This window comes from Aythya marila (genome assembly GCF_965140915.1).
Source record: "Aythya marila genome assembly, chromosome: 7".
Lineage (NCBI taxonomy): Eukaryota > Metazoa > Chordata > Aves > Anseriformes > Anatidae > Aythya > Aythya marila.
Window position 1 is genome coordinate 9728563 of NC_139048.1, and position 13424 is coordinate 9741986.

At 41.3% G+C, this 13424-nt stretch overlaps 1 protein-coding gene across 4 annotated transcripts in view; it reads right to left on the reverse strand.

Annotated features, from left to right (window-relative positions):
* VTI1A (vesicle transport through interaction with t-SNAREs 1A) overlaps positions 1–12160 on the reverse strand; it is a 271732-nt gene extending 259572 nt beyond the window's left edge. For all 4 annotated transcript variants that reach the window (XM_082764720.1, XM_082764721.1, XM_082764718.1 and 1 more), the window contains exons 1-2: positions 12039–12160; positions 4823–4881 (exon numbers count right to left, since the gene is read on the reverse strand). In XM_082764720.1, the coding sequence (XP_082620846.1) occupies positions 4823–4881; positions 12039–12132 (153 nt within the window). In that variant the 5' untranslated portion in view covers positions 12133–12160. The remainder of the gene's footprint in view (positions 1–4822; positions 4882–12038) is intronic.
* Between the last annotated feature and the right edge of the window lie 1264 nt (positions 12161–13424).

A 13424-nucleotide genomic window follows, 5' to 3' on the forward strand; every position in this document is an offset into this window, starting at 1 on the left:
TGCTTAGAAAAAAAATATTCTGTTCAAACCTTTTTGGATTTCAGTGCCAAATGTGATGAATACTTTTACAAGCATTATTCAGAAGATAGCCTACCTACACATAGATGTGTGGTTTTGGAAACCTTTGGATGCAAAAGGTATTTTATTTATTTTTGGATAAACACAAACATATATATATATATATAATATATGTGTGTGTATATATACACATATTTTGTAAATATATTACACACATATGTGTATATACATACACACACGTATATATAACACATATATAAATGCTAAAATTTCATTTACCAATCGATTCTTTGTTTAATAAAATAATTCTTGTACTACTATGCTTAGCCAGCAGAATTAGTAAACAGCCTGAGCTTCCTCAACTGGCTGCTTAAATCTACATCCCAAATCTGCGTGTAGGTATATTATATAACTGAATTTTAGAATTATAATGAAAATATTGTTAAATAGAGTTGAATGCATAAAATATCAGAGAATTTATTTTTCAAACACTTTTGCTATTTGTTCTTTCCATGTAGAACTTTAAGGGGCCTGAAATACAAGAATATGGCACGGAATTATAGAAAATCAGGAATTATAAACCAGCCTGCTAATTACCTGACTGCTGGGTCAAGGAACCTCCTTTACACCATGCTAGCTGTTCAGGAATTCTGTTTTGCACAGCTGAAGAATACCTTACTCACTTTTTAAAATATTTCTGACTTACTTTAAAAAGATAAAAGAATACCTTTCCTTGGTTGCTGTAAGTACCTGAAACAATATTTACTCACCTCCTACTGAGCTCAGCTGAGCAATACAGCACCAGAACAGAAATGCCTGTCAATTAGGGTCCCAAGCTGCTGTTTAAGGGTCTTCACAAGGGACAGTTATAGTTTATTCCTATATAATCACATGCTTATACTTTGAAATTTCATCCTCATATCATAAGAAAAGCATCTGAATGTAATCAATTGAATTACCAGATACTCAAAAGTCATTCAGCCAGATCTATTTTGATTATACAAAATGGTTTTTAATAATGAACTGTAAAGCAGACTTTAATGAAATAGTCAGTAATGAATTAAAATGTACAAAGCTATTTCTAGTTCTACCCAGTTCTTTCACTCAGGCACAACTTTCCAAAGGGGTACTATAAATTAAACTGATAGCTGGAGTTAATGGTTTATTTCTTATCATTTCACATCAGTATATTTGATCTCAAACGTTCCATAAGCATAGAAAACATTCCTCTTTCATCTATACAGTTAAGTGTGCAAGGTCAGGATATTTCAATGAAGTCTTAATTCTTATATATTAAATAAAAATGAAACAATTTGCCATATGAATAAAGAATTTGCAGCAAGGATCAGACCATAGTCCATAAAATCCCAAATCTTAATTCTAAAGAGTCAGTATCAGAGAGTGTAAGGTCCTAGGAACACACCCATTATATTCCTGGAAATGTTACAGGTAATGATGAAGAATTCACATTTGAACTGACTGAAGTTTCACACCTGCTGTTTTGTTTGTTTTCTTTGTGTGTCATCATGAGTTTAAACAGGTACATTTTGTGCCTGGGATGACAAATTTCCATGCCATCTCATGCAGAAGATGGTGATCCAAGCAGGTGTCAACCTAAATGCAGCCTCATTTCATGCATCTTCACTTTCACTTTATTTGTCAAAATAATATGTTTCATCCATAAGCAAAAACAGGACTAGACCTACAAAAAAAAAAAAAAACAAAAAAAAAAAACAAAAAACTAAAAATAACCTGGCACTTGAATCTGAAAACATCTGTAGATGTTTCCTTCAGAAAACCTGATAACCCAAACTTCTGTTACTGCTCATGTTCAAATATGCCAACACTATGGTGAGTGAAGCTGAGCATTTTGGCACCTGACTCCTGCACAAATTCATTAACTAGGCCCCATCCCTAAGTCTCCTCAGGGGTTCAAACTAGTGGGTTTCCTTCTCACAACACCCAGTATGCTGTCAGCACTGAGTACAGCATAAAGCAGAGCAGCCACTGGTATTTCCACTCCAAACCCCAATGGGATAAGATATGCTGCTGCTGCTGCTCTGTATTGAGACTCCAGAATAAATCTCCCCCTCCCACAGGGACTTCCAGAGGCTATCCCACATGGAAATTGCTTTGGACAGTTGTTAGCATTTTATGTTAGCATTTCATGTTAGCATGAAACATGGCGATGCTTCACTATTTTTTCTGATTCTGAAGTCCTTGAGCTAAAATAGAGATTTACATTAAAAAAAAAAAAAGCATCTAAGTAAGAATAACCTACCATTTGCAACACTAAACTTAAATAGCTGCAATGGATTTGTGACGTGCACATAACCATAATGCATAAAGACAGACAACACATGGCCAAACTTTATTTGGTCATGCTGTTAATTCCAGCTCTTCTAGCATACACCAGATACTCACAGAACCTATCTAAGTTTATCACTCACCTTTCTTAAAACCCAGCGAACGTAACTTTCAGGTGCACTGGTGTGGCCTCACTTCAAGCACTGTGTGCAGGTTTGGGCACCACGCTATAAGAAGGGCATAAAACTATCAGAGAGTGCCCAAAGGCACTGCATCTGCTACGAAGATGGTGAAGGAAGGACAAGAGGACAAGAGATGTGAGGAGCGGCTGAGGTCCCTTGGTTTGCTCAGCCCCGAGCAGAGCAGGCTGAGGGGAGGCCTCATGGCGGCCTGCAGCTCCCTCACAGGGAGCGGAGGCTTTGCTCTCTGGGGACAGCGACAGGACCCGAGGGAACGGCATGGAGCTGGGACAGGGGAGGGTCAGGGTGGGGGTTAGGGAAAGGGTCTGCACCCAGAGGTGGTCGGGCACTGGGACAGGCTCCCCAGGGCAGTGGGCACAGCAATGAGACTGACAGAGGTCAAGAAGTGTCTGGACAATGCTCTCAGATGTAGGGTCTGATTTTTGGGTGGTCCTGTGTGGAGCCATAAGTTGGACTTGGTGATCCTCATGGGCCCCTTCCAACTCAGGATCACAGAATCATAAAATAACCTGAGTTGGAAGAGACATTCTATGACTCTATCACACTCTGCATGGGATGTAAGAATGACACAATTTCTCTCCAGAAATCTCTTACTCAGCAGCTACAGTTTTAAAAGGCAGCCTGGGAGTCTGCAAAGTCTTGGTGTCAGTTCTGCATATAGCTCAAGTCAGTTACACCAGTGACTTTACCCAAACAAAGCAGACAGTGTTTTGAAACAATCAGTGATTAGTCAATGTAAATTAAATGTCTCTACAATGATATTCATAACACGTGAGAGTTATTTTCTAACCAGTTAGGAAATAAATTCTGCTAAACAAATCTTTTATCAGACAAGACAAAGAAGCAAACCGATGTACAAAAACTATCAGTGGCAAGGAATTAGGTCTATTTTGGTTTTCTACTGTAGCCTTTAGTTTAAAAGGGGATCTTTTTAATCAGTTCTGTTATTAGCAGGTTTGTTCAAATTGATTTTAAAACCCAAGCCTTGACATTAATCACAAACATGTAAGGTAATTGCTTAAAGCCAGTAATTGAATTAAGCACCTGTCTAGCAGCATTAGCAACAAGATCTAAAACAAAAGCGTGAAAGAAGTCAGTACATGAAATCAAGATCGTCATTAGGATGAAAATGCAGCTACAAGAATTCAATTTTTACTCTCACAATAAATACAAATTCAGATGATCTCTTTTCTGACATAAGAAGAAAAGCAATGAACCATTAACTCAATTTCTGCTCCTTCCAATCTTACTTTGAATAGAGAACCAAATTTGAATGATTTTTCAGCAGAACACCCAGGCTGCAATTTCCCTGTACTGCAAGATGCTCTGCCTACAAGACTAATTCAATCCTTAGACTAAAAGCACAAGGTATGTCAACAAACACACAGCCACCCTTTTTCTTTCTATGCCACATCTTAAAAAAGTGAGTTTCAATATTACCATTTGGTTAATAAACAAATCATTGATTTGAGTTGCTCAATTTGAACAGCTTTTAGTCTAGCAGAACTAATTTAATTTCCCTATCCCAGGAATCAGATTACATTTCTGACACTAGATAGACCAAACTCATTTGAAAGCAATAAATAAAAGCTGCTTCAGGGTAAGATCTATTGGCTACGTGGAAAAAAGTCGATCTCAATTGTCACCTACACCTTTGCTCAGTTAGTCCACATCTACAAAGCTTTATTTTTATACTCCTTCCAGATGGAGTACATGACAGGTTGCTGGAAACAAAAATAGAAAAAGTCATAGATGCTTTAACTGTATTGCTTTCTTCTGTTAGTGCGGACCACTAACTAATGCTCAGTTAACATATATAGTCTTCCCAGATGAAGAACTCACACTGCTATTACCTCCTTGACCTCAGACAGATAAATATTTTTTCCTTCACTTGCTGAAAGAGAAAACAAGACCTATTACCCTACAAGACAACCAGACAGACTAAATCAAGTAGATGAATGGATCCTAGAAGAAAAAAATATTCCAAGTGTACAAATATTTAATTCAATTCTTAAAGTAAAAAACCTAACCCATAAATCAAAGCCTGTAGCAACCTGTAATAGCTTGCAGTAGTAATACAAACCTTAAATCACTTAACACAAGATTAAAACGTCTGATACACTTCTCTTGGGTATTTCATATTCTCATATATTAAGTATTTCAAAAATACTATGTAATATTCTAATATATTAAATACTTCTAGGACATCACATGTTAAGCGTCACATGTTAAGCCTCTAATAATACCATTATTTTCTCCAGCAGTTTGTGGTTAGGCTATGAAAAGTCACAACGTACCAGTTCCCTTGCTTCTTCAAGCTGTTTCTCAACATTTGCAACCATCTGCTTCTTCTCATCTGAAAAAGAATGGTGAAGATACCAATATGATTGTGATCTTGCCATGAATGCTTAACTACTGTAGGCTGTAATGCTGCCATTTGTACTGCCTCGTGTCCCTTGCATGGCCACATCTTCCATCCTCCTGACTGTAAATCCACCCCATTGTTTTGACAAATTTAACAATAAAACTCTGAAGATGCCACTTTTTATACCAATGTTTGCTTGAAACTAATAGCATCATCTGTGCTGGTGGTTTGCCTGATGAAGTAGATAAAGTGCACACACTACAGTATCACCAGCCCCTGCTCCCCAGTGCTGTAGGCAAGGAGCAGTGGATGCCAAGATAGAAACCAAAACTAGAAGTCCTGCCACATAAAGCAAAACGTGCCCTTGAACCAACCTTCCTTAAAAACAACAGAACGACTCCTGCAAGGACTAAATTGCTAGAGATTTTGGTGAAGCATCCCCAGTATAAGCAGGTTGAGTTTCAGCTGAGACCTCCTGTTGGTGTTAGTGTCCTGCATTACATTTGCATGGGCCTGTGCATCTATCTTCAACTTCACCAGAACTAGTCTCTACAATCTTCTCTACTTCTCCCATTTACATAATATACATTTTGCTCATCGAGGGACATGCTAACATCATGATCAGCCCTTCCTCAGTTACATACATTGGAGCTCTGCCTGCAGGGACGATCAGGTTCAGGATCATCTTTCTGCCTTGAATATAATGCAGAGATTTTGCAAATAGATAAGAATTAGAAAATATGTCTTCTGAAGATATATTATCCTGCACATGGCAGATTCTCAAGAACAAAGCATATGGCCTGAGTTATCACCTAAGAAGCTGTTAAAGTATTGTGAACTAAGTGGGCAACTCAGCTCCAATCCCAAAATGAGACTATTATCTGCGGTAAAACTAAGGCAAAGCTACTCTTGCAGAAGCCCAAGTTCTGAAGAAAGTATTACAGCCAACTGGAGAGTCAGTAAAGACTAATTCTGAGATCGGACTGCATAAGCAAGTGGTCCTGTGCCAATGAGGCTCACCAGGAGCTAAGAGAATCAGTTTGGACTCCATCACATCCTATACAAGCAAATCAAGGTGTCTCTGGGTGGCAGCAGTAAGAACAGCATGTCTTGAACAAAATATTGTCAAACACTGATGCAGAGTAATGGGAACTCTGTCAGTGATGCAAGTGAGAAAGAAGCAGAAGAATCCTCTCACAAATAAAAAGTTACAGCTCACCTTTAAATCCCTCACAAGTAGACCTGCTCTTCTTACACTTGAAAGAGGCCCAGGATTTCATAAAGCAATCCTCTTTACAAAGCTGAAGCCATGGAAAAAGCCTTTCTTGTAAATCTTGAACTTGCACTGCCATGTCTGATTGATGTTACTACAGCAGATGTATGCTAACAATGGCTTTCTGGAATTTCCCACCAGGTTCTCATGACAGCACCCAAGCCAGAAAATGTCGTGGTTAGTGATTTATCTTCTGAACATAACTTACCCTCCTCCCCCACCCCAAGAGAATCTGCCCCTTCTTCATTTCAGTTCCACTACCCAGCATCCCAAAACACCTGTGCTCCTCCCTCCACTTGGAAGCAAGATGACAATGGACCAAAGGAAAAACAACATGAGAGATAAAATATACAATATTGTTTTATTGAAGCTGAAATACGATTAAAAATATAGCAGCAGAAAATAAATGGACTACAGCAATGTCAACATTTCCCTGAGTTTTACTGTATTACAAATTTAATACACATTAAAATAAATAACCTGAAATCTAGGGATAAAGTTTTGTTGTTGTTTAGTTTTTGAAGATATTTCATTCTGTTCAAATCTGGGTATATTTCCGATTACAACAGCTACCTTGCACTGCACTGAATACTCAGTTACCCACTCTATTGCTGAACCCAATGAAGCCCAATGCAGTCATTTACATTGCTCATCCAGATGATTTCTGTCAAGCAAAAATATAAATGCCTGTCCCAACTCAACTGCTATTGGTGCAATTCCAGAAGTAAGTTTCTGATTCTCCCTGCTACTTGGACAATGACCATGTTTTTCTTTGCTGGTACACAAATGTTGCAAGGAACCTACAACAATGTTGACCAGACCTTGAACTCCAGTTCTGTAACATCCCCTGTTCTTTTTACAGTACTCCAAAAGCATAATCCAGTTACCTGCATCTCCTCTGTGGATATTCAAGGAACTCACCTGTCCAGCAGCTACATTTGCCAGTAAATTATTCTGCTGAGAACTTGCCAAAAATTATTCTGGGGAACTGAGGTTTAGCAATTGCACTCAAACTGTTGTGTACAGTGACTTTGAGAGATATCCCATTCCCTACATGAAACAGGCTAGGCATTTAAAGACCTTGTCACACTGAGTCTTCCTCTACTATCATCCAGTGCAGGTACAAACCACCTGTGATAACCAGTAAGATCTTACTCACCCCCAGAGATACTAACCTACAGACCATGATAGGGAAAACTCATCAGTATACTAGGAGGTCCAGCTACAACTGATTGTATAAATTTGAGGAGGTATTCAAATGATCTTCAATAGCTTAGCTAAGACTAAAATTTAACCCAACTCCAGAGCAGCATGTTAAGATCCTCTCATTTATGTATACATAATCATCCAGCTGGTGACCAAAACAACTGCAGGGAGGGAGGCCTACCCATAACAGGGTAGTGTGTCCTTTCAACACAAGTGTGTGAGCAGGCACACAGCAATATCCTGGCATGGCAGCTTTGGAGCAGTACCTCCATAGATTTCCAGCAAAGCAGATGATCTTTTGCAGCTGCTGATCCCCTAGGGCACACAGTACCATATGCTCCCAAGCAAGAAGGGGTGGCAGGGTCCCAAAACGGCACTTCGGTGAGGAAAACGTCAACTTAACCAACTATCATTGAAAGTACCCACTTGTTTCAGTTTGCCTCCTTCCTCTAGCAGGATCCACATAAATAAATCCAGGTGCCAGGGTGCTGTCTGGAGCCACTTGCCTGCAGGAGTGTGGATACATCTAGCCCTGTTGCTGATACCAGCAACAGAAGCAATGAAATGCTACAAAAGTATCAGAACGCACTTGCTGGAATGGCGTGCACACCCTTTAATTTCAGGCTTAATGCCATGCCTAAACTAAGGAAGCAAAGACTTCTTTCGCAGTCAGAATGCCGGTAGAGAGGACACAACATCCACAGGATGAGTTGCTCAGAGACTGCAGATGAGCTCTGAGTAAGCGAAGCTTGCCACTAATCTAGTAGATCAGGACAAACAAGTTGGGATCCAATTAAAGATTCTCATATTAATAGTGTTTTACTCCACTTAGTCACGTCTTAGTTTTTAAATCTGCCCACTTAGTGATTTCTTTAAGTACATTTTCATCATATAAAATACTGGCAAGTGTTTTTTTTATTTTTTTCTTAATTCAGAACAGGCAATACCCTTTATAATAATAATAAAAAAGCAATGTTCCCTCAAACATATCTAAATTTAGAATGCAATTTGTGTTTCCACACTGCCAGACAGAATGTCCTAAAGAAAAGGCAGCACTTAGCTTGCATAACTGAACTGGTCAAATTGGCAAAGTATGGATACGCACAAAGACTGGAAACAAAAGTAAGGAATCTGAGTAAGGACTGCAAAGAAATCAATTCTGTGTCTGTACACAAAGTTTTATCATTTTCTTAAATGAAATAAACTTTACTCCATTTTCCTCTGTTCTTTCAGCTTTTTTTGCCCTTGTATTAGTCCCCCAACGTTGAGCAGTTACAGAAAGGCAGATGGCTGCCTACAAGTATAGAAAGGTAACACAGCACTGGCTTGAGCTCACAACCATGGAAGATATTAAAAATCTAGACCAAGACTATTAAGCCTCATTACTTGTGGAGTTGCTTCTTTTTATTAGTACACACTGAGGAAGAAAGAGACTGAGTGACAAAGAACTTTAGTTTGTAGACCACTTGTAGATTTCACTACACTGGCTGAGGTGTTTTACATGTTCACCTAACACCCCTTTGCCATACAAACGGAACACCACATGCTTTTTTCTTTGTCTTATAAAACTGAGTTCCAGAGGCACGTCACAATGAGCCAGCCCTGAAATGAAGACAGTAAACTCCATGACAGAGGTATGAAACAAAATTAAAGGTAGGATTTTCTTTAGTTAAATCTGTTGGAAACTGAAATACAGTGCTTTGATTGCCCAGTAGAAGATGCAGGTATCAAGTATGAGAAGAAATAGAGCACTCCAGTTGAAAAAACATCACCACACAGAGGCTACCATGCTGGGAAAAGGCTAAATATCACAGTTTACTAACTGAGAACATTCTCTTTCAGATCAAGCAATTAAAATTTATATATGTATTTGGTCAAATAACAAGACAGATGTTTCTCTAAAACACCAAGGAATATCAATAAAACACATCAGTCAACGATCTTTGTTTTCCAAAGACCTGCAGCACCATCACAGAAAATCTACTTAAAAGACATTTCTGAATTTAGAACACTTTCTTTAATTCTCCAGATGACGTTTGCCTCAACAGAAGATATTTCTTTCCCAGACGTTCTATTGTCCCTGACGCTTATTGTTTCTGTAGTATCAGACTGTCTTTGTTACATTTCTTGCTGAACTATTTATGCCTTTGTGACAATAGGATTGTTTGTTGAGCCATCCTCCTCCTAGAACACGAGGCTGCATCAAATCCTGTCAAACTCTGAATGCAGGAACATTAGAAAAGCAATTAACCGTCATTTCTCCAATTCAACTGAACATGAAGCTTACAGCAGGTCCGTCTTGGGAAGCAGAAGGAAACAAACCAGTCACTAGACTTCAGTAGATCTCTCTGTATTATGCAGAAGTAGCTCAAGTCCTTACACTTTGCATCCTGCTTCTTCCAGCGTGGAGGAAGAAGGCCATCAGCAATCTCTCTCATATCACTGCTTCTGAAAAATGCCACCTCACGTGCATCTGTCCTCACGTCCCCCTCCCACCTTGAATCATAATCCTCTTTTTTGAGGCTTTCCCAGCCATCTCCACAAGAACTAACTGGAACTTCTGGTGATGAAGAAGCAAAGATCTTGCAAATATTCCTAGTAAGAAACAAGGGAAAAATGTGTATTTAAAATATTCTGTTTAAAGTGTTCAGCATAGTCAGAGTTGTTTTCTTTTTTTTGTTTCCCCAGGTGGACAAGCGCCTCTAAGCCAAATTGCAATCTTAGTTAATAAAGTTATATGTGAACTTTTTGCTGATGAAAGACAAGAGAAGTTCTGAAAACTGAAGCACTCCATTCAGAGCAAAAAGTAGCTATAAAGCAAGCCAGCTCAAACCATATAAGATCAGCCTCAAATCCTAACATGGAAAAGCCACTTCTAGGAAAAATAAATTAGTTGTTGTATTATCTTGAGGCCATTTAGCCCAATACCACACTATCAATCCCACAGGGAACATGCATTCTTTCTCCTCTGAGAGGACAGTAAGTTCTAAAAAAAAAAAAAAAAAAAACACAAAAAAAATCACTAACAAAAACCACCCTTTTAATGGCTACTTAAAAGAATTATGATTTCAAAGCCTGTTGCTCTCAAGCTATGTTACTGTTAAAGACAATGCTCTTCATTCATTTCATGTTTAAGCTCCAAAGTCTCCCTAGAGTGAATAAGGGGGGCTGACTTTAAGGAGAGGATTATGGAAATCCACTACTGCGAAGCAGAATATTCTTCAGCAGCTAAACAGACTCCAATGACTTCCATAATCCACGCAATTAAGAAATGAAGTCTCTGCTCCTTTTCAATAAGCATGCTCACTTTGTAGCACTACCAAATTTCAGAATAGGAGACAGCTGTGTATTTATAATGTCTTCCTTTACTTGAAAGAACTCCTTGTATTTACTGCTATAAAAGTCAACAACTCTTTCTGAGGCAGTGGAAAAAGAAATACTGCCTTGATTAGGAACTTCACAATAGTGAAGAATTTACTGTCACTCTTCTGTAAATGGTTTCAGTGGCTATTTACAGGTTAAATATTGTTTCTGGGCAATCTAAATTATACCCATTCTAGATCTCAAACACAAGAACGCTACCTCATAAGTACCTGCAGACTGTGATTGAATTAATGCCAAATGCCTTTTATTATTAAGCCCAACAGCAAAACAGCTTTGTTAAGCCAATGAGAAGACAGATTCCTGTCTTTCAGTTATTCCTGTGGTTGGTCTCTGATCCTCAATTTATTAGAAGACTTTCTAACTTCCTAACATTAGAATTAGACATAACCTCTCAAAATCAGACTTTTACTGAAAATCCCCATTGATTCATTTCAGGTGTACTTTGGACCTCTGACTTAACAATGCACTGGGATTATATGTTTTAGTTAACCACCTACCTCAAGTCCTCTTTAGTCACTACTTCATCACTTCATGATGCACTTCTCACCCTAAAAGTAAGAAGTTATTCTTTGGTCCTGGATATATGATTTTTTTTCCCCTTTAATCATACAGATGTAACATCAGTGTGTGCCTTTTGATTGCCTGTTTTTAAGATAACCACTTCCACTGGTTAAGCATCGCAAAGCTTTGCAAAACGTGCGTGGGAAAAGGAGGCAGAAGTCCTTAGCAGCCTGGACACAGAAGAATAAGGTGAGTTGCATGAGAAACCCAATTTCAGCTTTCCTCTGCCTCATTCTGGGAGCTCCCCATCAGCGCACTGATTGCGTCTGTTAGAAGATTCAGCTGCCTGGTTCCAGAGATTATCATTCTCAGCCTTCTGCCCTGACACTCGTGGACTTTACCGTCTGTACCACGGGGATACATCACGCACCAGCCCGTGAACGCTGCAGACTGGTGACCAACACGTTAAACACATGAACACTGATCTCCTTCAACCTCCTGCTCCACGTGAGTCACCACAGCCAATTACCCAGCTCCGGCATCGCCTACACCACACGAAAAAAAAAGCTCGATTTTCGTTATTCACCGTGTGGCAGGATCCCAACAGCGAGCCTTCAGCACCAGGCAGGTGCAGCAGCAGCAGCACCCCCCCAGCCCCAGCCCTCCTCCTCCACCCCCAGCCAGAAGCACAGGGACCCGCAGCCAGCTTCGGGAGGCTGCCCCTGCCCTGCCCTGCCCTGCCAGCCGCGCTCCTTGCCGAGCCCCCTCTCCCCGCCGGGCTCACCTCCGAGCAGCTTGGGCACCTTGCCGATGCGGCCCGTGATGTCGGCCGTCAGCACGGCGAAGTCCTGCTCGTAGCTCTCGAAGTCGGAGGACATGGCGATGGCGACGGCGGCGGCAGGGGGGGCGCCGCTCCTCGCAGAGCCGCTTCCGTGTTCTGCTCGCTGCAAAAACGCCTCCCCGCCGCCCGCACGGCGCTTGGCACAGAGTTCCGCCGCAGTTCTGCTCCTCTTCTCCTCCTCTTTTGGGGGATGGCTGCGATGTCACCCAGCCCCTCGCATTAAAGCTCCAGCTGCAGCCCCGACGCTCAGGAGGTGGTGGTCGGCCCATCCGCTGCAACCCCGCTTGTTGAAAACAACCCCATGGAGCGCTGCAGGCTTGAGGCAGAATCGCAGAATTATCTAGGTTGGAAGAGACCTCAAGATCATCGAGTCCAACCTCTGACCTAACACTAACAAGTCCTCCACTAAACCATATTGCTAAGTTCAACATCTAAATGTCTTTTAAAGACCTCCAGGGATGGTGACTCCACCACTTCCCTGGGCAGCCCGTTCCAATGCCTCACAACCCTCTCAATAAAGAAGTTCTTCCTAATATCCAACCTAAAACACCCCTGGCACAGCTTTAGCCCGTTCCCCCTCGTCCTGTCACCAGGCATGTGGGAGAATATACCAACCCCCACCTCGCTACAGCCTTCTTTAATGTACTCATAGAGAGAGATGAGGTCGCCCCTGAGCCTCCTCTTCTCCAGGCTGAAAAAGCTGAGTGGCTGGAAAGCTGCGCAGAGAAAGACCTGGGGATGTTGGTTGATGTTCGCCTGAACATGAGCCATCAGTGTGCCCATGGTGGCCAAGAAGGCCAACAGCACCCTGGCTTGTATAAGGAGTAATGCAGCCAGCAGCACCAGGGAGGTGATCGTCCCTCCTGTATTTGAGTACTGCGTTCAGTTTTGGGCCACTCGATACAAGAAGGGCATCGAGGCCCTGGAGCATGTCCAGAGAAGGGCTACAAAGCTGGTGAGGGGCCTGGAGCACAAGTCTTGTGAGGAGTGGATGAGGGCACTGGGGGTGTTTGGTGTGGGGCAGAGGAGGCTCAGGGCAGAGCTCGTTGCTCTCTAAAACTGTCTGAAAGGTGTGGGGAGCTGGGGTCAGCCTCTTCTCACGCATAACTGGTGATAGGACCAGAGGGAATGGCCTCAAGTTGTGCCAGCAGAGGTTCAGGTTGGGAACGAGGAGCCATTTCTGCTCAGATAGAGCGGTCAGGTATGGGGATGGATTGCCCAGGAAGGTGGTAGCGTCACCATCCCTGGTGGTGTTCAAGGAGAGGTTGGATGTAGTGCTTAGGGGCAGGGTTTAGTGTGTGACAGTGGTGGTGTAGGGAGGGCTGGACC